Source organism: Mobula hypostoma, chromosome 1, assembly GCF_963921235.1.
Source record: "Mobula hypostoma chromosome 1, sMobHyp1.1, whole genome shotgun sequence".
NCBI classification, from domain to species: Eukaryota; Metazoa; Chordata; class Chondrichthyes; order Myliobatiformes; family Myliobatidae; genus Mobula; species Mobula hypostoma.
This window is the reverse complement of record NC_086097.1, coordinates 254,117,040-254,141,930: the sequence shown is the minus strand read 5'-3', so window position 1 is coordinate 254,141,930 and position 24,891 is coordinate 254,117,040. Positions and strand designations below refer to the sequence as shown.

Genomic DNA, 24,891 nt, shown 5'->3' with positions numbered 1-24,891 from the left:
CTATCCCTCTCGACCCCATTCTCTTGCCTTCTCCTTGTAACCTTTGATGTCTGGACTAATCAAGAACCGATCTACCTCCACTTTAAATATACCCAATGACTTGACCTTCGCAGCAGTCCACGGCGATGAATTCCACAGATTCACCACCCTCTTCTGAGGCTGTGCCCTCTGGTGCCACGCTCCCCGACTACAGGAAACATCCTCTCCACATTCACTCCATCTAGACCCTTCAATATCCAACAGGTTTTTGCTAGGCCACAGCCAAACAACAAAATTTTTACGAGACCCATCAAGGTTCTATCCGAACCTCTGTCTCTGGGTTCATGGGAGAAAGGCAAGTCCAGAACTGGAATATACTCAGGGAATTTGATGGTCATTACTCACATACACAGTCACTTCATCACAGTCACTAACACTGAAATCTGGTCAGAAGATCAAAATATATTTCAGTATTGACAACCATTGTTTAAATAAGAGTGCACTTCAAACTTGTTTGTGGGCAAACAAAGTTAACTGTTCTACATTATTTGTTAATGTATGTTAACGTCATTGACTGTTCATTCATTTCCATAGATGCCGCATGGCCTGCTAAGTTCCTCCAGCATTTTGTTGTGTTGTTCTGAATTTCCAGCATCTCTTCCGTTTACATTATCTGTCATCGTCATCATCATCACTATGTGTCGTGTTGTATGACATAGGCAATCATGGTCTCATGATCACAATTGTTCTTGATAATTTCTACAGAAGTGGTTTGCCATTGCCTTCTTCTGGGCAGTGTCTTTACAAGACGACTGACCCAGCTACTATCAAACCTCTTCAGAGACTGTCTGCCTGGCGTCAGTGGTTGCATAACCAGGACTTGTGATATGCACCAGCTGCTCATACGACCACCCTGATCGGCAGGCTAAGAAGGTGCTATACCTTGCCCAAGGGTGACCTGCCGGCTATTAGAGGGAGAAGCACCTCCTTTGGGAGAAACATATCTTCAACTCGCCACCCATATTGATCAATTATATTAATGTTATATATATTTAAAGTTTATATTTAAACATTGGTAAATTGCATTAATGTGGTGCGCACTTCTTATTCTTGGCAAGAGAAGGAAAGATGCTTACCAATTTAGACAGTGCCCGGGAACCGGTATAGATACTCCCAACAAACATGAAGACAGCAGGCAGCCAGGACACCTTGGCAGACCTATCAAAGTTCAAATGACATCATTAACACTCAAGTCACACTGTACTGCTAGAATGTATTTCAACTTTTACTAAATTTTAAACTCCTAACCTATTATTCTCTGGAGTGTAGTAAAATGAAGAGGGAATTGATAGAGGTATACAAAATTATGAAGGGTATAGCTGAGGTAAATGCAAGCGGACTTTTTCCACTGAGGTTGGGTGAGAGTAGAACTAGAGGTCATGGGTTAAGGGTGAAAAGTGAAATGTGTGAGGGGGATTTTCTTCACTGAGAGGATGGTGAGTGTGTAGGCAAAAGGCAGGTAACTATAGGCCAGTTAATTTAACATCAGAAGTTGTGAAAATGCTTGAAGCTATTATTAAAGAAGAAATAATGAGGCATCTGGAAAGAAATGGATCCATCAGGCAGACACAGCATGAGTTCAGCAAAGGCAGGTCCTGTTTGACAAACTTACTGGAGTTCTTTGAGATATAACAAGCGCAGTGGATAGAGGGGAACAGATAGATGTTATTTACTTGAATTTCCAGAAGGTGTTCAATAAGGTGCCACAAAAAGACTTACCCATAAGATAAGAATGCATAGAGTTGGGGGTAAGTTTGAGTGGAAAAGCAAATTGTGCAGAAGATATGGAGAGTCTGCAGAAAGATATAGATAGGTTAAGTGAGTGGGCAAGGGTCTGGCAGATGGAGTACAATGTTGGTAAATGCAAGGTCATTCACTGTGGAAGGAAAAATGAAAGAGCATGTTATTTAAATGGCAAAAAATTGCAGCATACTGCTGTGCAGAGGGACTTGGGAGTGCTTGTGCATGAATCAGAAAAGGTTGGTTTGCAGGTACAACAGGTTATTAAGAAGGCAAACGGAATGTTGGCCTTCATTGCTACAGGGATTGAATTTAAGAGCAGGGAGGTCATGCTGCAACTGTACAGGGCACTGGTGAGGCCGCACCTGGAGTACTGTGTGCAGTTCTGGTCCCCTTACTTGAGGAAGGATATACTGGCCTTGGAGGTGGTGCAGAGGAGGTTCACCAGTTGATTCCAGAAATGAGGAGATTAGACTATGAGGAGAGATTGAGTTGCCTGGGACTGTACTCGCTGGAATTCAAAAGAATGAGAGGAGATCTTATAAAAACATATAAAATTAAGAAAGGAACAGATAAGAGAGCAGCAAGAAAGTTGTTTCCACTGATAGGCGACACCAGAACTAGGGGACATAGGCTCAAGATTCATGGGAGTAAATTTAGGGCGGAGCTGAGGAGGAACTGCTTTTCCCAAAGAGTGATGAATTTGTGGAATTCTCTGCCCAATGAAGCAGTGGAGACCACTTCAGTAAATATATTTAAGACAAAGTTGGATAGATTTTTGCATAGTAGGGATTTAAGGATTATGGGGAAAAGGCAGGTAGGTGGAAATGAGTCCATGGCCAGATCAGCCGTGATCTTATTGAATGGTGGAGCAGGCTTGACAGCCAGATGGCCGACTCCTGTTCCTAGCAACTCACACAAAATGCTGGAGGAGCTCAGCAGGCCAGTCAGTATCTATGGAAAAAAATACTGTTGATGTTTTGGGCTGAAGCCATTCGGCAGCACTGGAGAAAAAAAGCTGAGGGGTAGATTTAAAAGGTGCAGGGCGGGCAGAAAGAAACACCAGGCGATAGGTGAAACCCGGAGGGGGAGGGATGAAGTAAAGAGCTGGTAAGTATGATCGGTGAAAGAGACAGAAGGACATGGAAGAAAGAAAAAGTGGGAAGGAGGACCAAAGAGGTGATGGGTAGGCAAGGAGATGAGGTGAGAGAGGGAAAAGGGGATGGGAAATGGAGGAGGAGTGGGAACGCGTTGGGGGGTATTACCAGAAGTTTGAGAAATCAATATTTATGCCATCAGATTGGAGGAGGTCAAGGGGCAGGTGTAGCACTTGCTCTGCTTCCAAGGATAAGAGTCAGGAGGGAGATCAGTGGGGAGGAATGAATGGTCTAGGAGGTAACGTAGGGGGTGATCCCAGCCGAAAGCAAGAAGTGGGTGTGAGGGAAAGATGTGCTTGGTGGTGCGATCCTGTTGGAGGTGGTGGAAGTTTCCGAGAATTATGTGCTGGACGCGGAGGCTGGTGGGATGAGGACAAGAGGAACCCTATCCCTGGTAGGGTGGCGGGAGGATGGGGTAAGAGCAGACGTGCGTGAAATGGAAGAGATGCGATGCACTTGAGGGCAGCATTGATGGTGGAGGAAGGGAAACCCTTCTCTTTGAAAAAGGAGAACATCTCCTTTGTTCTGGAATGAAAAGCCTCATCCTATTCCCATTTCTTATGTTCTTATGAAGATAGGTGGGGAGGGGAGCAGGCAGAGCTGAGGGAGCAGGAACGCTGCTGAATGACTCAGACAGATTGGGGGAATGGGTAAGGTGGCGGCAGATGAAATATAGTGTAGAGAAGCGCATGGTAATGCACTTCGGTAGGAGGAGTAAAGGCATAGATTATTTTCTAAATTCAGATATCTAAGGTGCAAAGGGATTTGGGAGTCCACATGCAGGATTTAACTAAAGCATAATTTGCAGGTTGAGTCAGTGCTGAGGAATGTAGCCTTCTGCTTTTAGTCAGTCTAATGACTATGACAGGAAGGCCTACAAATTCATCTTTATGTAAAACATGAGCCCCATATTTAAGAAAGGATGTGTTGCAATTGGAGAGGGTTAGAAGTTGTTTACAGAGATGATTCTGGGAATGCAGGGGTTAACATATGATTAGTGTTTGATGACTGGGCCTGTACTCATTGGCGTTTAGAAGAATGAGGGGGGATCTCACTGAAACCTATTGAATATTGAAAGCCCTAGATAGAGTAGATGTGGAGAGTTTGTTTGAAGCTACTGACATGATGAACGAAGCCAGGAACACGGCCAGAGACGGAGGACCTTCACTGCTGCCCTACACACCAGTGTAACAGGCAAGAGAAGAGAAGACGTTTCCTATAGTGGGGGAGTGAAGAGGAGAAGACGTTTCCTATAGTGGGGGAGTCTTGGACTAGAGAGCACAGCCTCAGAATGGGGGGAGCACATCCATTCAGAACAGAGATGAGGAGGAATTTCCTCAGCCAGAGGGAGGTGAATCTGTGGAATTTGTTGCCACAGATAAATGTGGAGGCCAAATCATTGGGTACATTTGAAGTGGTCGATTAGTCAGGGCATCAAAGGTCAAGGGGAGAAGGCAAGAGAATAGGTTTGAGGGGGATTTAGATGGAGACGTAACTTAAAAGATTTTTATTCCTCATGTATATGAAGGATGTAAGTAATAAAGTCAATTCAATTCAAATCAGCCATGATGGAGCAGACCCTTTGGGATGAACAGCACCCCTGCAGCTCAATGTGAAAAAGACTAAGGAGCTGGTGGTAGACCTGAGGAGAGCTAAGGTACCGGTGACCCCTGTTTCCATCCAGGGGGTCAGTGTGGACATGGTGGAGGATTACAAATACCTGGGGATACGAATTGACAATAAACTGGACTGGTCAAAGAACACTGAGGCTGTCTACAAGAAGGGACAGAGCCATCTCTATTTCCTGAGGAGACTGAGGTCCTTTAACATCTGCCGGATGATGCTGAGGATGTTCTACGAGTCTGTGGTGGCCAGTGCTATCATGTTTGTTGTTGTGCGCTGGGGCAGCAGGCTGAGGGTAGCAGACACCAACAGAATCAACAAACTCATTTGTAAGGCCAGTGATGTTGTGGGGATGGAACTGGACTCTCTCACGGTGGTGTCTGAAAAGAGGATGCTGTCTAAGTTGCATGCCATCTTGGACAATGTCTCCCATCCACTACATAATGTACTGGGTGGGTACAGGAGTACATTCAGCCAGAGACTCATTCCACCGAGATGCAGCACAGAGCGTCATAGGAAGTCATTCCTGCCTGTGGCCATCAAACTTTACAACTTCTCCCTTGGAGGGTCAGACACCCTGAGCCAACAGGTTGGTCCTGGACTTATTTCATAATTTACTGGCATAATTTACATATTACTATTTAACTATTTATGGTTTTATTACTATTTATTATTTATGGTGCAACTGTAACGAAAACCAATTTCCCCCAGGATCAATAAAGTATGACTATGACTATTCCCCTGAATAATAAGTTTACCGTCCTGGATACTGTTGGCAGGGACGACCGAACAGGTGTGAGCCATGGTGGCAGGGCCTCTGGCACTGAGTCTGACCCGGTGGTGCAGAAGGGTGGAACGGAGAAGAGGAGAGCTGTCGTCATTGGAGACTCTATAGTCAGGGGAGCAGACAGGAGATTTTGTGGGCGTGAGGACACCCGCATGGTTTGTCGCCTCTCTGATGCCAGGGTCCAGGATGTCTCTCTCTGACTGGGTGCACAACATCTTGGTACGAGAGGGAAAGCAACCAGAAATTGTGATTCATGTTGGTACCAATGACATAGGCAGGAAGAGGGATGAGGTCCTGAAGTGTGAGTTTTGGGAACCAGGCAGAAGGCTGAAGAACAGGACATCAAGGGTGGTGTTCTCAGGATTGCTGCCAGTGCTACGTGACCATGATGGTAAGAATTGGAGGAGATGGCAGTTGAATGCATGGCTGAGGAGTTAGTGCAGGGGGCAGGATTTTAGATTTTTGGATCATTGAGATCTCTTCTGGGGAAGGTGGGACCTGTACAGATTGGATGGGTTGCACCTGAACTCGAGGGGGAGCAATATCCTTGCAGGTAGGTTTGCGAGCATGGTTCGAGAGGGTTTAAACTAATTTGCGAGGGGGATGGGACCCAGAGCGATAGAGCAGTGAAAGAAGTGCATGGAGTAAAGCCAGATCTAACATATAGAGAGGCTTTGAGAAAAAGAAGCAGAATAAACGGTGTAAAAACAGTAAGGTAGAAGGGCTGAAATGTGTGTACTTCAATGCAAGAAACATCAGGAACAAAGGTGATGAACTGAGAGCTTGGATACATACATGGAATTATGATGTAGTGGCCATTACAGAGACTTGGCTGGCACCAGGGCAGGAATGGATTCTCAATATTCCTGGATTTCAGTGCTTTAAAAGGGATAGAGAGGGGGGGAAAAGAGGAGGAGGGGTGGCATGACTGGTCAGGGATACTATTACAGCTACAGAACGGGTGGGTAATGTAGCAGGATCCTCTTTTGAGCCAGTATGGGTGGAAGTCAGGAACAGGAAGGGAACAGTTACTCTATTGGGAGTATTCTATAGGCCCCCTGGTAGCAGCAGAGATACCGAGGAACAGATAGGGAGGCAGATTTTGGAAAGGTGCAAAAATAACAGGGCTGTTATCATGGGTGACTTTAACTTCCCTAATATTGATTGGCACCTGATTAGTTCCAATGGTTTTGATGGGGCAGGTTCTTAAGTGTGTCCAGGACGGATTCCTGTCACAGTATGTTGACGGGCCGACTAGGGGGAATGCCATACTAGATCTAGTATTAGGTAACGAACCAGGTCAAGTCACAAATCTCTCAGTGGGTGAGCATCTGGGGGACAGTGACCACCACTCCCTGGCCTTTACCATTATCATGGAAAAGGACAGAATCAGAGAGGGCAGGAAAATTTTTAACTGGGGAAGGGCAAATTATGAGGCTATAAGGCTAGAACTTGTGGGTGTGAATTAGGATGATGTTTTTGCAGGGAAATGTACTATGGACATGTGGTCGATGTTTAGGGATCTCTTGCATGATGTTAGGGATAAATTTGTCCCAGTGAGGAAGATAAAAAATGGCAGGGTGAAGGAAACATGGGTGACAAGTGAGGTGGAAAATCTAGTCAGGTGGAAGAAGGCAGCATACATGAGGTTTAGGAAGCAAGGATCAGATGGGTCTATTGAGGAATATAGGGTAGCAAGAAAGGAGCTTAAGAAGGGGCTGAGAAGAGCAAGAAAGGGGCACGAGAAGGCCTTGGCGAGTAGGGTAAAGGAAAAACCCAAGGCATTCTTCAATTATGTGAAGATCAAAATGATGACAGGAGTGAAGGTAGGACCAATTAGAGATAAAGGTGGGAAGATGTGCCTGGAGGCTGTGGAAGCGAGCAAGGTCCTCAATGAATACTTCTCTTCGGTATTCACCAATGAGAGGGAACTTGATGATGGTGAGGACAATATGAGTGAGGTTGATGTTCTGGAGCATGTTGATATTAAGGGAGAGGAGGTGTTGGAGTTGTTAAAATACATTAGGACAGATAAGTCCCCAAGGCCTGACGGAATATTCCCCAGGCTGCTCCACGAGGCGAGGGAAGAGATTGCTGAGCCTCTGGCTAGGATCTTTATGTCCTCGCTGTCCACAGGAATGGTACTGGAGGATTGGAGGGAGGCGATGTTTCAAAAAAGGTAGTAGGGATAGTCCGGGTAATTATAGACCAGTGAGCCTTACGTCTGTGGTGGGAAAACTGTTGGAAAAGATTCTTAGAGATAGGCATTTCGAGAATCATGGTCTGATCAGGGACAGTCAGCATGGCTTTGTGTCTAACAAGCCTGATAAGAGTTCTTTAAGGAGGTGACCAGCCAGATAGATGAGGGTAGTGCAGTGGATGTGATCTATATGGATTTGACATTTGACAAGGTTCCACATGGTAGGTTTATTCAGAAAGTCAGAAGGCATGGGATCCAGGGAAGTTTGGCCAGGTAGATTCAGAATTGGCTTGCCTGCAGAAGGCAGAGGGTTGTGGTGGAGGGAGTACATTCAGATTGGAGGGTTATGACTAGTGGTTTTGCACAAGGATCTGTTCTGGGACCTCTACTCTTCTTGATTTTTATTAACAACCTGGATGTGGGGGTAGAAGGGTGGGTTGGCAAGTTTGCAGATGACACAAGGGTTGGTGGTGTTGTAGATAGTGTAGAGGATTGTCGAAGATTGCAGAGAGACATTGATAGGATGCAGAAGTGGGCTGAGAAGTGGCAGATGGAGTTCAACCCAGAGAAGTGTGAGGTGGTACACTTTGGAAGGACAAACTCCAAGGCAGAGTACAAAGTAAATGGCAGGATACTTGGTAGTGTGGAGGAGCAGAGGGATCTGGGGCTGCATGTCCACAGATCCCTGAAAGTTGTCTCACAGGTAGATGGGGTAGTTAAGAAAGCTTATGGGGTGTTAGCCTTCATAAGTCGAGGGATAGAGTTTAAGAGTCGCGAGGTAATGATGCAGCTCTATAAAACTCTGGTTAGGCCATACTTGGAGTACTGTGTCCAGTTCTGGTCATCTCACTATAGGGAGGATGTGGAAGCATTGGAAAGGGTACAGAGGAGATTTACCAGGATGCTGCCTGGTTTAGAGAGTATGGATTATGATCACAGATTAAGGGAGCTGGGGCTTTACTCTTTGGAGAGAAGGAGGATGAGAGGAGACATGATAGAGGTGTACAAGATAATAAGAGGAATAAATAGAGTGGATAGCCAGCGCCTCTTCCCCAGGGCACCACTGCTCAATACAAGAGGACACGGCCTTAAGGTAAGGGGTGAGAAGTTCAAGGGGGATATTAGAGGAAGGTTTTTTACTCAGAGAGTGGTTGGAGCGTGGAATGCACTGCCTGAGTCAGTGGTGGAGGCAGATACACTAGTGAAGTTTAAGAGACTACTAGACAGGTATATGGAGGAATTTAAGGTGGGGGCTTATATGGGAGGCAGGGTTTGAGGGTTGGCACAACATTGTGGGTCGAAGAGCCTGTAATGTGCTGTGCTATTCTATGTTCTATGTTCTAATAGCCTAATTCTGTTCCTATGTCTAATGTTCCTCTTACCATAAAAATGTGCTTCTCATCTCCAGCCAGCCTAGCTTCCAGGCTACCTGAAGTAGTACAGTTCCCATGATTGTTTGCCATCTGCAAAAAGTACAAGCAAGAAAGAGATCACATTTCAAAGAAAATCGCAAATATATTCACAAACTCGAATAACATTATCTATTAAAAATACTGTACATACCCTTGAAAAAGTGTTGGATAAGTAAAGTTCAATATCGAAAGGACATACTGCAAAAGAAAAAGAGTGTATTAGATGTTTGAGATTTTCAGTAAGACCAACTGCTATCATTTAAAATGATTTAGTTCAGGCAACAGTAGGCATGTCTTGTTGATTCAAACAATGGAAATCTCTTTGCAAATGTTATTCCTTTGCTCAAGAAAAAGATTAGGGATAACCCTGTAAATTATAGACCAGTGATGGGAAATTACTGGAAAAGATTCTTTGAGACAGGGTTTACGAGTATTTGGAGAGGCATAGTCTGACTGTGGAAGCTAGTAACCATGGCTTTCTGATAGCAGGCTGTGCTTCACAAGCCTGACTGAATTCTTTGAGGATGTGACAAAGCACATTGATGAAGGTAGAGCACTGAATGCTGTATATATGCATTTTAGTAAAGTGCTTGATGAGGTTCCCCATGGTAGACTCATTCTCAGTCAGAAGGCACGGATTTAGACACAAACATGAGAAAATCTGCAGATGCTGGAAATCCAAACCACACACACAAAATGCTGGAGGACAGAAGGGTCCTGCCAAAGCGTCTCAGCCCAAAACCTCAACTGTACTTTTTTCCACAGATGCTGGGTTCCTCCAGCATTTTGTGTGTGTGGTGTGGATTCAGAATTGGCTAGCCCATAGAAGGCATAGAGTGGCTGTGGATGGAATGTATTCTGTCTGAAGGTTGCTGACCAGTGGTGTTCTGCAGGGATTTGTTCTGGGACCTCAGCAATTTGGTGATTTTTATAAATGACTTGGAAGAGGAAGTGGAAGGATGGGTTAGTAAGTTTGCAGAGAACACAAAGGTTGGTGGAGTTGTGGGTAGTGTGGAGAGTTGTCATAGGTGATAACAGGACAGTAACAGGATACAGGGCAGGGCTGAGAAGTGAGAGGAGTTCGATCCAGAAAAGTGTGAAGACATTTGAAGGCAGGATACAGGGATAATGGTAGGATTCTTAGCAGTGTGGAGGAACAGAGGGATCTTGGGGTCCATATCCATAGGTTCTTCAAAGTTGCGCAAAAGTTGACCGAATTACATAGAAAACCTACAGCACAGTACAGACCCTTCGGCCCACAAAGCTGTGCCGAACATGTCCTTACCTGAGAAATTACCCAGGGTTACCCATAGCCCTCTATTTTTCTGAGCTTCATATACCTGTCCAGGAATTTCTTAAAAGACCCTATCGTATCCACCTCCACCGCCGCCACCGGCAGCCCATTCCACACACTTACCACTCTGTGTAAAAAAAACTTATCCCTGACACCTCCTCTGTACCCACCTCCAAGCACCTTAAAACTGTGCCCTCCCATGTTAGCCATTTCAGCCCTAGGAAAAAGCCTCTGACTATCCGCACGATCAATGCCTCTCATCATCTTATACACCTCTATCAGGTCACCTCTCATTTAAGACATACGGTACGTTGGCCTTCGGTAGTTTATTTATTTAGAAATACAGCACACAGCCGGCTCTTCCAGCCCACTGAGACACACCATCCAGCAACCCACCTATTTAACACTAGCCCAGTGACAGAACAACTTATGATGACCAATTAACCAGTATGAACTTGGATTGTGGGAGGAAACCCACGTGGTCACGGGGATAACGTACAATGTCCTTACAGACAGCACCAGAGTTGAACTCTGACGCTCTGAACCGTAGGTGTTGTGCTAACCACTACGCTACCGTAGTGTCCCATGGCTGGGGGATTGAGTCAAGAGCCATTCGGTAATGTTGTGGCTCTGCTGCAGACCGGAACTGAACACAATATTCTAAGTCTGGTACTCTGGAAAGACCACACTTATAATATTGTGTTCTGTTCAGTTAATCTCATTATTGGAAGGGTGTGGAAGCTTTAGAGAGGGTGCAGAGATTTACCAGGATGCTGCCTGAATTAGAGAGCATGTATTATGAGGAAAGGATGAGCAAGCTAGGGATTTTTGCTTTGGAGCGAAAGATGCAAGGTGTCTTGATAGAAGTGTACAAGGTAGGGGGGCATAGATTGAGTGGAGACAAAGCCTTTTCCCCAGGGCAGAAATGACTGATAGGAGGGTGCATCGTTTTAAGGTGATTGGAGGAAAGTTATAAGGGGTATGTCGGAGCTAAGTTTTTTTAATCACAGGAAGTGGTGGGTGATACCATCACCGCATGAAGTAATATATTTTAGGGACATTTATTAAACTCTTAGATAGGCACAAGGACGATAGAAAAAATGAGGGCTATGTAGGAGGGAAAGGTTAGATTGATCTTTGAGTAATGTTTTTAGTCAGCACAAGGGCCCGTACTGTGCTATAATATTCTATGTTTTGTGTTTGTGGCATGTTATGGGCTCATCTCAGGAGAGATACGCGGAGGATACTTGTGACTGAGGAAATAGGAGCACAAGTACAGGGTAGACCATTTAGCAGAGAAATGCATTCAGTCAGTATAGTAAAGAGTTAGAATTATCTCCTCTCCCAGTCAGGGCACCCTAGGGTGATACAGCCATGCACCTCTCAGTCCTGGCACCCTAGGGTGCTATGATCATCCCTCCCAGCCTGGGCACCCCAGGGTGCTGCAGCTCCCCCTCCGCCTCACCTTGTTGGTGAAATAAGAAGCGACGAAGAGCAGCGAGAAGCACAGCTCGAGCCGTTTCACCCTCATCTGCGGCGGTCTGAACCGGGGAGCGGGAATGAGCTGGGTGCTCCGTCCGCTACCGGCGGCGGGACTCGGGGGAGCGGGAGCAACCAGGTGTCTTGCCCGCGACCAGCCAGAAGCACCGCTGCCATTAACATCAGGAACAGCATCGCCGGCAACCAGACACCATCTTGGAGCCACGTCACTACGTCCATCATCCATTGGGGCGGGGCGCAGCGTTGTCCCGCCTCCTCAAAGGCGTCTGTCAATCAGTATAATAGAGGCGTGACCACAATGCCCCGCCTTCCTAAAGGCACCTATCAATCATTGCAACACACATCACAGTTGCTGGTGAACACAGCAGGCCAGGCAGCATCTCTGGGAAGAGGTACAGTCAACGTTTATTAATCAATTAGTGCATCGGGGGCGGGGCGCAGCATTGTTCCCACCTTCTTAAAGGCACAGTCCCGGCAGGGTCGACGTCAATCATTATCCCCCTTCGGTCAACGCACTGGAAAGCTGCAGTAAATCACTCAGGCGCCAGAGGAACCAAACGGTTCAGGACGGGAAAGAGCGTCCATTCCCCTCCACTGACGTTGTCCGACCCGAAGGGTTCCTCCAGTATTCAGTGAGTTAGCAAAGGGAACACGCACCAATGATGTCAACACAAAAGCAGACTTTAACATGGAAATCAAACATGGTTAATGACTCTGGTCCTTAAATTAGATTAAATCAGATATAATTACAGTGGGTTTGAACAGGTGCTGAAAATCTAGAGGGACTGAGCAGGTCAAGGAGTATCTGTGGAGCGGAAAATAGGCAGCTGGGATGATCCACTGCCCCCAGCTCTTCTCTCTATATGCCTGCCCGAACTTCCAGGTTTGCAGATGTATTGTGTTGTCCAGAGGAATGCTGTTTCGTTTGGCAGTATACATGTGAACTGTTGAATTAAAATAAAACTGAACTGCAAGTTCAAATCATAAACTTGGGAGATTCTGCAGATGCTGGAAATCCAAAGCAACACACAGAAAATGCTGCAAGAACTCAGTTGGTCAGGCAGCATCTATGGAAAAGAGTAAACAGTCAATGTTTTCTGCCCAGATCCTTTTTCAGGACTGGAAAAGAAGGCACCGGAATATAAGGTGGGGGGATAGGGGAGGAAACGAGATGGAAGGTGAGAGGTGAAGCTAGGTGGGTGGGAAAGGCAACGGGCTGGAGAGGAATATCTGATAGGAAAGGAGAGTGGACCATAGGAGAAAGGGAAGGAGGAAGGGACCCAAGGGGCAGGTGATAGGTGAGTAAGGAGAAGAAGTAAGAGGCGAGAGTGGGGAAGAGGAAAGAGGAAAAGAGGAGTGAAATTCTTTTTGCTGGAAGGTTGGAGGGTACCGGGGTGGAATATAAGGTGTTACTCCTCCACCATGAGGGTGGCCTCATCACGGCACGAGAGGAGGCTATGGATTGACATGTCAGAATGGGAATGCAAATCATAATTAAAATATTTGGCTACTGGGAAGTTCCATTTTTGGATGGAGTGTATGTGCTTGACAAAGCAGTCCCCCAGTTTGCATCGGGTCGCACAAACGCAAAGGAGGCTGCATCAGGAGGACCAGAGACAAGTTTTGCCTCACCTGGAGGGACTGTTTGGGGCCTGAATGGAGGTGAGGGAGGAAATGTAGGAGCAGGTGTAGCACCTTGGCCCCTTGCGGGGTAAGTGTCGTAAGGAAGGTTAGTGGGGAGGGACAAATGGGCAAGAGAATTGCAGACGGAGCAATCCCTGTGGAAGGAGGAGGGATGACAAAGATATGTTTAGTAGTGGGATCCCTTTGGAGATGGTGGAAGTTGTGGAGGGTGACGCATTGGATGCAGAGGCTAATGGGGTGGTAGATGAGGACAAGAGGAGCTCTGTCACTAAGAAGGTGGCAGGAAGATGGGGAGAGTGTGGAAGTTCAGGAAGTGGAGGAGATATGGGTGAAGGCAGCGTCAACTTCAAGTTCAAGTTTAATTATCATTCAACCACCCATGAATATAGCCAAATGAATCAGAGTTCCTCTGGGGCCAAGGTGCAAAACACATTACGAACAGCACACAGCACATACCACGTAATGTAAATAGCACATATGTTATGATTTCAGAAAAACAAACAGTCATGAAAAAAATATATAGCCCAAGTTGCTGAGTGGCATGACTGTAGATTGTTCTTCCACTGGGCAAACACCAGAGAGCAGCACTGAGTGAACACCTCCTCTGAACCCTCTCCAGTGTCAGCATATCCTTTCTAAGGGGGCCAAAACTGCTCACAATACTCCAAGTGAGGCCTCACCAGTGCTTTATGAGGTCTCAACATTACATTCTCTTGAAATGAAGGCTAAAATTGCATTTGCCTTCCTCACCACAGACTCAACCTGCAAATTATCCTTTAGGGAATCCTACATGAGGACTCTCAAGTCCCTTTGTGCCTCAATTTTTTTTGTATTTTCTCTCCATTTAGAAAAGAGTCAAGACTTTTATTTCTTCTACAAAAGTGCATGACCATACACTTCCTGACACTGTATTCCACCTGCCATTTCTTTGTCTATTCTCCAGGTCTGTCTAAGTCCTTCTGTAGCCTCTCTACTTTCTCAGAACTTTCGCCCTTTATCTATTTTCATATCCTCTGGAAAATTTGCAACAAAGCCATCAATTCCATCCAGTTGTCAACGGCCTTCTGAAAATCCAAGTACACAACATCCACTGATTCTCTTTTGTCTATTCTGCTTGTTATTTCCTCAAAGAATTCCAGCAGATTTTTCAGGTTTCCCATGAAGGAAGCCATGCTAACTTTGGCCTTTTTTATCATGAGCCTCCAAGTTTTCTGAAATAACATTCTTAACGATTGACTCCAACATTTTCCCAACCACTGAGGTTAGACTAACTGGCCTAAAATTTCCTTTCTTTTGTCTCTCTCCTTTCTTGAAGAGTGGAGAGGCATTTGTGATTTTCCAATTGTGGATATCGCATTAGCAATTATATTGTATTGATGTTTTTCACAATATCCCCGTTCCTCCAAACTGCTAAGATTCCTGCCATTGACTCTGTGTTGTGGATTCAAATTCCAGCTGCAACTATTGAAGGGTCAGTTTCTCCACTGGTGTGATAATGAAGGAGTAAAGAGTGAATGTTCTTTTGGAGAAATATTACTGATCAGATTTTCAACACAATTTAGTATCTGTGTTTCCTTACGTGGGAAGATTATACAGTTTTACATGTGGCAAAGGAGTTGATTCTATAGGGAGGGCTTTGGATTATTGGATCATTGGGCTCTTTTCCAGGGAAGGTGGGACCTGTACAGAAGGGACGGTTTACACCTGAACTTGAGGGGGACATAATCCTGATTGAGAAGTTGTAGAACCTGAGCTTCTGTACCTCCCTCTGCAATTGGATCCTTGACTTCTTAACCGGAAGGCCACAATCTGTGCGGATTGGTGATAACATCTCCTCCTCGCTGTCGATCAACACTGGTGCACCTCCGGGATGTGTGCTTAGCCCACTGCTCTACTCTCCGTATACCCATGACTGTGTGGCTAGGCATAGCTCAAATACCATCTACAAATTTGTTGACTGTACAACCATTGTTGGTAGAATCTCAGATGGTGACGAGAGGGCCCAGCAGAACCGTTTCTACTAACAGGAGAGGTGCCTTAAGACCAGTTGCTTCAGTCAAATAGAGCTCATAAGCTGTGGTCATCAACAGCAGCTCATCTAGGAGAAGGAAAACTCTCATCTCCAACCTCCGCTGCCTTGTGGCTACGTCCCCTCATGAGAATGGCTTCGGGAGTAAACCCTGAGGAAAAATCCAGAGCTGGAGTCTCTAACATAGTCCTACATTGAACACCACAGTGACTGGCAACTCTTGTGATGCTGCTGGTATTGGTCTCTGCCTTTCCTTTGGATATATCAGCTGTGTGGAGAGCGGAGCCTGTCGTATGGCAACAGCTCCCTCCCCATATCGTACTGCCCTGGCTTGCAGGCTTGCATATCACATGGATAGCTAGAACACAACATCAATTCAATCAATTCAAGTTTAATTGTCATTGAACCATACAGCTAAATGAGATTACGTTACTACAGGGTCAAGGAGCAAAGACAAATGACCAACAGTCACACACAGTTAGTCGTCGTCATAGCTATCCCTCGAGGTCGAGGATGATGGTCTTCATTCTGAAGAAGTGGCCCACAGAGCGAAGACGCCTGTGCGTGTATTTGTATAACGTGTACTTGATGTTTCACTCCAAGAAGCACACGATACTTCACAAATCAACCAACCGATTCCAATGGCACGGAAACCACGACGATTGGAGCTGATGGATTTGTTGCAGCCTTCATCCGCCTTCACAGCCGTTGAGTTTGAAGTAACTTCGTCCGCCTGTTCCACCGTTGAGGTCTTGGTTGGATTGTTCTTTGTCAGGGACCTCACCCTCGACCTTACCGCCATGGGTGACCCTACCATGGCTCCAGAGGGCATTGCTCTCGGGATCTCAGGACCACACAAGCCTCTCCACCATGACAAGGTGACAATCCAGGGAGAAGACAGTTAGTGCACACACAATCACAATCATGTAATGACTCCTGAGGCCAACTTCCCCCACCCGGCAAAACTGCGGCCTGATGTATAGGTCAACAACCCCATAGAGAATATCAGTAAAGACACAACAATGCAGAATTTGCATTAACCTGCATAAAAGAAAAAGACCCTTTCTTGTCAAAGTGAAAACAGATCTCTACAAAGTGATCTAAATTAATTACAAATATAAAACACAAAATAATTGATTGCATAATTATTCACCCCCTTCAAATCAGTATTTAGTAGATGCACCTTTGGCAGCAATTATACCCTTGAGTCTGTGTGGATAGGCCACTATCAGCTTCACAAATCTGGACAGGGTTTTATAGAAACATAGAAACATAGAAAACCTACAGCACAATACAGGCCCTTCAGCCCACAAAGTTGTGCTGAACATGTCCCTACCTTAGAAATTACTCAGCTTACCTATAGCCCTCTATTTTTCTAGGCTCCATGTACCTATCCAAAAGTCTCTTCAAAGACCCTATCGTATCCACCTCCACCACCGCCGCCGGCAGCCCATTCCACACACTCACCACTCTCTGTGTAAAAAACTTACCCCTGATATCTCCTCTGTACCTAGTCCCCAGCACCTTAAACTTGTGTCCTCTTGTGGCAACCATTTCAGCCCCAGGAAAAAGTCTTTCACTATCCACATGATCAATGTCTCTCATCAGCTTATATACCTCTATCAGGTCACCTTCATCCTCCGTCACTCCAAGGAGAAAAGGCCGAGTTCACTCAACCTATTCTCATAAGGCATGCTCCCCAATTCAAGCAACATCCTTGTAAATCTCCTCTGCACCCTTTCTATGGCTTCCGCATCGTTCCTGTAGTGAGGTGACCAGAACTGAGCACAGTACTCCAAGTGGGGTCTGACCAGGGTCCTGTGTAGCTGCAATATTACCTCTCGCTCCTAAACTCAATCCGATGATTGATGAAGGCCAATGCACCGTATGCCTTCTTAACCACAGAGTCAACCTGCATAGCAGCTTTGAGTGTCCTATGGACTCAGACCCCAAGATCCCTCTGATCCTCCACACTGCCAAGAGTCTTACCATTAATACTATATTCTGCCATCATATTTGAACTACCAAAATGAACCATTTCACACTTACCTGCGTTGAACTTCATCTGCCACTTCTCAGCCCAGTTTTGCATCCTATTAATGTCCCGCTGTAACCTCTGACAGCCCTCCACACTATCCACAACACTCCCAATCTTTGTGTCATCAGCAAACTTACTAACCCATCCCTCCACTTCCTCATCCAGGTCATTTATAAAAATCACAAAGTGAAGGGGTCCCAGAACAGATCCCCGAGGCACACCACTGGTCACCGACCTCCATGCAGAATATGACCCATCTACAACCACTCTTTGTCTTCTGTGGGCAAGCCAGTTCTGGATCCACAAAGCAATGTCCCCTTGGATCCCATGCTTCCTTACTTTCTCAATAAGCCTTGAATGGGGTACCTTATCAATTGCCTTGCTGAAATCCATATACACTACATCTACTGCTCTTCCTTCATCAATGTGTTTAGTCACATCCTCAAAAAAATTCAATCAGGCTCGTAAGGCACGACCTGCCCTTGACAAAGCCATGCTGACTATTCCTAATCATATTATATCTCTCCAAATGTTCATAAATCCTGTCTCTCAGGATCTTCTCCATCAACTTACCAACCACTGAGGTAAGACTCACTGCTCTATAATTTTCTGGGCTATCTCTACTCCCTTTCTTGAATAACATCCGCAACCCTCCAATCCTCCGGAACCTCTCCTATCCCCATTGCTAATGCAAAGATCATCGCCAGAGGCTCAGCAATCTCTTACCTTACCTCCCACAGTAACCTGGGGTATATGTCATCCGGTCCCAGTGACTTACCCAATTTGATGCTTTCCAAAAGCTCCAGCACGTCCTCTTTCTTAATATCTACATGTTTCAGTCCACTGCAAGTCATCCCTACAATCACCAAGATCCTTTCCCATAGTGAATACTGAAGTAAAGTATTCATTAAATACCTCTGCTATTTCCTCTGGTTCCATACACACTTTTCCACTGTCACACTTGATTGGTCCTATTCTCTCACGTCTTATCCTCTTGCTCTTCACATACTTGTAGAATGCCTTGGGGTTTTCCTTAATCCTGCCCGCCAAGGCCTTCTCATGGCCCCTTCTGGCTCTCCTAATTTCCTTCTTAAGCTCCTTCCTGTTAGCCTTATAATCTTTTAGATAGCTAACATTACCTAGCTCTCTAAACCTTTCGTAAGCTTTTCTTCTCTTCTTGACTAGATTTATTACAGCCTTTGTACACCACAGTTCCTGTACCCTACCATAACTTCCCTGTCTCATTGGAACGTACCTATGCAGAACTCCACACAAATATCCCCTGAATATTTGCCACATTTCTTCCTTACTTTTCCCTGAGAACATCTGTTTCCAATTTAAGCTTCCAATTTCCTGCCTGATAGCCTCATAATTCCCCTTACTCCAATTAAATGCTTTTCTAACTTGTCTGTTCCTATCTCTGTCCAATGCTATTGTAAAGGAGATAGAATTATGATCACTATCTCCAAAATGCTCTCCCACTGCGAGATCTGACACCTGACCAGGTTCATTTCCCAATACCAAATCAAGTACAGTCTCTCCTCTTGTAGGCTTATCTACATATTATGTGAAGAAACTTTCCTGAACAAACTCCACCCCATCTAAACCCCTTGCTCTAGGGAGATGCCAATCAATATTTGGGAAATTAATTATTACACCTTTCCAGGATCTGTTTCCCTATCTGCTCCTCAATATCCCTGTTACTATAAAAACACCCAGTAAAGTTATTGACCCCTTCCTGTTCCTAACCTCCACCCACAGAGACTCCGTAGACAATCCCTCCATGATGTCCACCTTTTCTGCAGCCATGACACTATCTCTGATCAACAGTGCCACGCCCCCACCTCTTTTGCCTCCCTCCCTGTCCTTTCTGAAACAACTAAAACCTGGCCCTTAAAGTAACCATTCCTGTCCCTGAGCCATCCAAGTCTCTGTAATGGCCACCACATCATATCTCCAAGTACTGTTCCATGCTCTAAGCTCATCCGCTTTGTTCACAACAATCCTTGCGTTAAAATAGACGCATCTCAAACCTTTGGTCTGAGCACGTCCCTTCTCTATCACCTGCCTATTGTCCCCGTCTTACTGTCTCCAAACTTTCTCTATTTGTGAGACAACCGCCTCTTCCCCAGTCTCTTCAGTTCGGTTCCCACCCCCCAACAATTCTAGTTTAAACTCTCCCCAGTAGCCTGAGCAAACCTCCCCGCCAGGATATTGGTCCCCCTGGGATTCAAGTGCAACCCGTCCTTTTTGTACAGGTCACACCTGCCCCAAAAGAGGTCCCAGTGATCCAGAAATCTGAATCCCTGCCCCCTGCTCCAATCCCTCAGCCATGCATTTATCCTCCACCTCACTCTATTCCTATACTCACTGTCATGTGGCACAGGCTGTAATCCCGAGATTACTACCTTTGTGGTCCTGCTTCTCGACTTCCTTCCTAACTCCCTGTAGTCTGTTTCAGGACCTCCTTCCTTTTCCTACCTATGTCATTGGTACCAATATGTACCATGACCTCTGGCTGTTCTCCCTCCCACATCAGGATATCTTGGATGCGATTTGAAACATCCCGGACCCTGGCACCTGGGAGGCAAACTACCATCCGAGTTTCTTTCCTGTGTCCATAGAATCACCTGTCTGACCCCCTAACTATAGAGTCCCCTATCACTACTGCCTTCCTCTTCCTTTCCCTACCATTCTGAGCCACAGGGCCGGACTCTGTGCCGGAGGCACGGCCACTGTTGCTTCGCCCAGGTGGGCTGTCCCCACCCAACAGTACTCAAACAGGAGTCCTTATTGTCAAGGGGTACAGCCACTGGGGTACTCTCTAGTACCCGACTCTTCCCCTTCCCTCTCCTGACTGTGACCCACTTGTCTGTCTCCCGTAGCCCCGGTGTGACTACCTGCCTATAACTCCTTCCTATCACTTCCTCATTCTCCGTGACCAGACGAAGGTCGTCGAGCTGCATCTCCAGTTCCCTAACTCGGTCCCTTAGGAGCTGCAGCTCAACACTCCTGGTGTAGATATGGCCGTCCGAGAGGCTGGGAGACTCCAGGTCCTCCCACAACTGACACCGAGCACAGAACACTGGCCTCACAGACACAGTTTTTCCCCATTCTTCTTTACAAAACTGCTCAAGCTCTGTCAGATTGCATGGGGATCATGAGTGAATAGCCCTTTCCAAGTCCAGACATAAATTCTCATTTGAATTGAGGTCTGGGCTCTGACATGGCCACTCCAGGACATTCACTTTGTTGTTTTTAAGCTATTTCTGCGAAGCTTTGGCTATATGCTTGGGGTCATTGTCTTGCTGGAAAACAAATCTTCTCCCAAGTCACAATTCTCTTGCACACTGCATCAGGTTTTCCTCCAGGATTTCCCTGTATTTTACTGCATTCATTTTACCCTCTATCTTCAAAAGCCTTCCAGGGCCTGGTGCAGTGAAGCATCCCCACAGCATGATGCAGGCACCACCATGCTTCAAGGTAGGGATGGTGTAGTTTTGATGATGTGTGGTGTTTAGCTTATGCCAAACATAACGATGGCCAAAAAGCTCAATTTTGGTTTCATCAGACCATAGAGCCTTCGTCCAGCTGACTTCAGAGTCTCCCACATGCCTCCTGGCCAACTCTAATGAGATTTCATGTGAGTTTTTTTTCAACAGAAGCTTTCTCTTTGCCACTCTCCCATAAAGCTGTGACTGGTGAAGCACCCGGGCAACAGTTTGTGTATGCCCAGTCTCTCCCATCTCAGCCACTGAAGCTTGTAACTCCTCCTGAGATCTCACAGGTCTCTGGGTGGCCTCCCTCACTAGTCCCCTTCTTGCACGGTCACTCAGTTTTTGAGGACGGCCTGCTCTGGACAGATTTACAGCTGTGCCATATTCTTTCCATTTCTTGCTAATTGACTCAGCTGTACTCCAAGAGATATTGAGTGACTTGGAAACTTTCATCTATCCATCTCTTGACTTGTGCTTTTCAAAAACCTTAGCATGGAGTGTTCTTTTGTTTTCATGGTGTAGTTTTTGCCAGGATACTGACTCACCAGCAGTTGGACCTTCCAGATACAGGTGTATTTTTACTACAATCAATTGAAACACCTTGAGAGCACACAGTTTTATGTATAGCCAGGACACCTGAACTAATTATGTGACATTTAAAACCAATTGGCTGCACCACTGATGACCAAAAGGAAACGAGCAACACACAAGATGCCAGAGGGACTGAGCAGGCCAGGCAGCATATGTAGACAGCCAACGTTTCGGGCCCAGACCCATTGATGCTGCCTAGGCTGCTGAGTTCCTCCATCATTTTGTGTGTGTTGCACCAATGATGATTTGGTGTGTCGTATTAACGGGGGTGAATACTTATCCACGCAATTATTTTGTGTTTTATATTTGTAATAAACTTAGATCACTTTGTAGAGATCTGTTTTCACTTTGACACAAAAGAGTCTTTTTTTGTTTATCAGTGTCAAAAAAAGCTAAATTAAATCCACTGTGATTCAAAGTTGTAAAACAATAAAACAGGAAAATTTCCAAGGAGGGGTGAATACTTTATATAGACACTGTATATATAGTCCAGACCCCACCCCTCCAGCTCACCGATATCATCAGTTGACTGGCCCCTGATGCCTCCTAGGCAACACCTTGGCTTTGAGACCCCAGTTCTCATGTATACAAGCACATAAAGAATAGTAAAGTACAACACACCCGGCAATATATATGTGTATAGTCCAGACCTCTCAGTCCATTTTAAATCTTCATTCACCACAACTGCACTACGCTCTCCCCAGTAGAACACGATGGCTCGGACGCCTCACTCCAGTGGGTAAAAAGCAAGTGACCCCACAGCTTAATGCCCAAGTCCATTGAGTGCTGCCAAAAAGTTTGCGGTCGGCCACAACAGAGCTTGTATTCTGCCGAGCGGAACTCCAGGAGGGCAGCTGTCACTCCGTTCTGAAAGCATGCCACACCAGCCCGGGTGGAGCACAGCAGCTTTATCCCCTCACTCCGGGCAGCTGCATACAGGCAACACCCTGGCTTCGGGCCCAGTCCACACTTCAGACCCCTCCACCCACCCTGGCTCACATCCAATTAGTCAACAAATGGAACTTGCAGTGTACCAGATTAACAATGTCCAAAGGGGTTTTGTGATCACAGGAAAAGCGACCATGATGGCCACTCACTACTTGACCAGAAGCCTCCACCGACTCAGATAGCAGCATATTGTGTAGCTTCTTCATTATCGCCACCAGCAAGTCAAATAGCAGGATCTTACGATCATTAGATGTATGTTTAGGTAGAGTGGTAGCACCATTTGTTGATGCCGTAGAAGCTGCTGTGACCAGTCGTGCTGCCACCTTGCCAGAATCTTGAGCAATGAAGGGCCTGGATAGAGTGAATGTGGAGATGACTTTTCCTATGGTGGGAGAGTCTAAGACCAGAGGACACAGCCTCAGAATGGAGGGGGCATCATTTTGGAACGGAGTTGAGGAGAAATTTCTTTAGCCAGAGAGTGGTGAGTCTGTGGAATTCGTTGCCACAGGCAGCTGTGGAGGCCAAATTATTGGATGCATTTAAGACAGAGGTTGACAGATTCTTGATTAGTCAGGGCATGAAGGGTTATGGGGAAAAGGCAGGAGACTGGGACTGAGTGTGAAAATGGATCGGCCATGATTAAATGATGGAGGAGACCCTGTGGGCCAAATTCTGCTCCTGTATCTTATGTGTTATAGTCTTACCATAATTTCAATGTACAGTAATTCACTGTTGGAAACTGCAGTTCCTGCCTCGAACAGCAGAGGGCAGAAGAGTTCTATTCTCCCCAGATCACAGTTACTGAACATGCTGGAAATCAGAACACACACACAAAATGCTGGAGGAACTCAGCAGGCCAGGCAGCATCTATGGAAAAGAGTACAGTCGACGTTTCGGGCCAAGAACCTTCGGCAGGATGCTTGAATTTCCAGCCTCTGTTGATTTCCTCTTGTTTGTGGAAGGTTTTGAAAGTTCAGTTTAAAAGTGAGTTAGTGAGCTAATTCCAGAGCTGTCAACTTCTTCAGACCATCCAAGAAGTAGGAAAAGGCCTTCACCCCCACAAGCTACACCTGCAGCTGATCTCTCCTGTTCAGACTCTTACCTAATAATCTTTGGGTATCTCTACTCATCTCCTGTACCCAGGACAATGCAGAAGAATTGGTAGCCTTTGTTATATCATCTGCATTTAAAGATTAGACTCGCATTAGTCACATCAGTTATTTTCTGTTCCTACATCTGACATTTTACAAAATGAACACATCTACATGGAGCACTGTTGCAGGAAAGCAGCATCCAACAACAAGAGTCAGGACTCTCTCCTCACTATTAGGCAGGAGATACAGGAGCCTGAGGTTCCACAATATCAGGTTAAGGAACTGTTATTACCCTTCAGCCATCAAGTGCCTGAACCAGTGTGGATAATTTCACTCACCCCAACATTGAGCAGCTCTCATAATCTACAATTTCAAGAATGCTACAAGGTTGGGGAATTAAAGGTTTGGGGAAAAGGCAGGTAGGTGGAGATGAGTCCATGGCCGGATCAGCCATGATCTTATTGAATGGTGGGGCAGGCTCGATGGACCAGATGGCCGACTCCTGCTCCTATTTCTTATGTTCTTATGTACAACTCATGTTTTCAGTATTACTTTTAAATTTGTTTTCTTTTGCACATTGGTTGTTTGTCAGTCTATAAATATGTATAGTTTTCTATAAATTCTACTGTATTTTTATGTAAATTCCTGAAAAAATGCATCGTAAGGTAGTATATGTGAGGTGAAGGTGAGTGAGGGCCTCTGTGGGTCAGAGTTGATCATGGAAATTGCATCCTAGCTGTCTAGACACCCAAGCCTGGGCAGTACGATATGGAGAGCAAGCTGTTGCCCGTGTAGCAAGCTCCCCCTCTCCATGCATCTGATTAATCCAAAGGAACGACAGAGACCAATACAGTTTGGTACCAGCAGGAGTTCCCAGTCATCACTGAGCTTAACATAGAACTGCCTTCGGGACACCAGCTCTGGATTTTTCCGTTGGAGGTTTATTCCCAAAGCCTTCCCCATGAGTGAGTATAGCCGCGAGGTAGCAGAGCTTTGAGATCAGAGTTTTCCTTCTCCTAGATGAGCTGCCAACCACAGCTGACGAGCCCCATCCAGCCAAAACACTTGGTTTTAAGGCACCAGTAACCTGACCTTGCACCTTTTCCTGTCAGTAGAAATGGTTCCGCTGGGCTTAGTAGCTAAGCCATACACAAAGGCCAGGAGCCAGACTTGGTTGTCAGAGGCTGTTTGAGGTGCACACCATTGGAGGCATTTAGTAAGTAGCAGGAGCTTGTCCCCATTACCACCCCCGGCTATAATAACCTTAAAGAACCAAGTTAGTATATAGTGACATACAA

The 24,891-nt window shown here is 45.8% G+C and overlaps 1 protein-coding gene across 7 annotated transcripts in view; it reads right to left on the bottom strand.

The window, feature by feature from the left end:
• The window catches only part of LOC134356433 (transmembrane protein 241-like), a 219,683-nt gene extending 207,703 nt beyond the window's left edge, over positions 1–11,980 (bottom strand). For all 7 annotated transcript variants that reach the window (XM_063067382.1, XM_063067398.1, XM_063067390.1 and 4 more), the window contains exons 1-4: positions 11,718–11,980; positions 9,110–9,156; positions 8,929–9,009; positions 1,116–1,197 (exon numbers count right to left, since the gene is read on the bottom strand). In XM_063067382.1, coding sequence (XP_062923452.1) covers positions 1,116–1,197; positions 8,929–9,009; positions 9,110–9,156; positions 11,718–11,978 — 471 coding nt within the window. In that variant the 5' untranslated portion in view covers positions 11,979–11,980. The remainder of the gene's footprint in view (positions 1–1,115; positions 1,198–8,928; positions 9,010–9,109; positions 9,157–11,717) is intronic.
• Between the last annotated feature and the right edge of the window lie 12,911 nt (positions 11,981–24,891).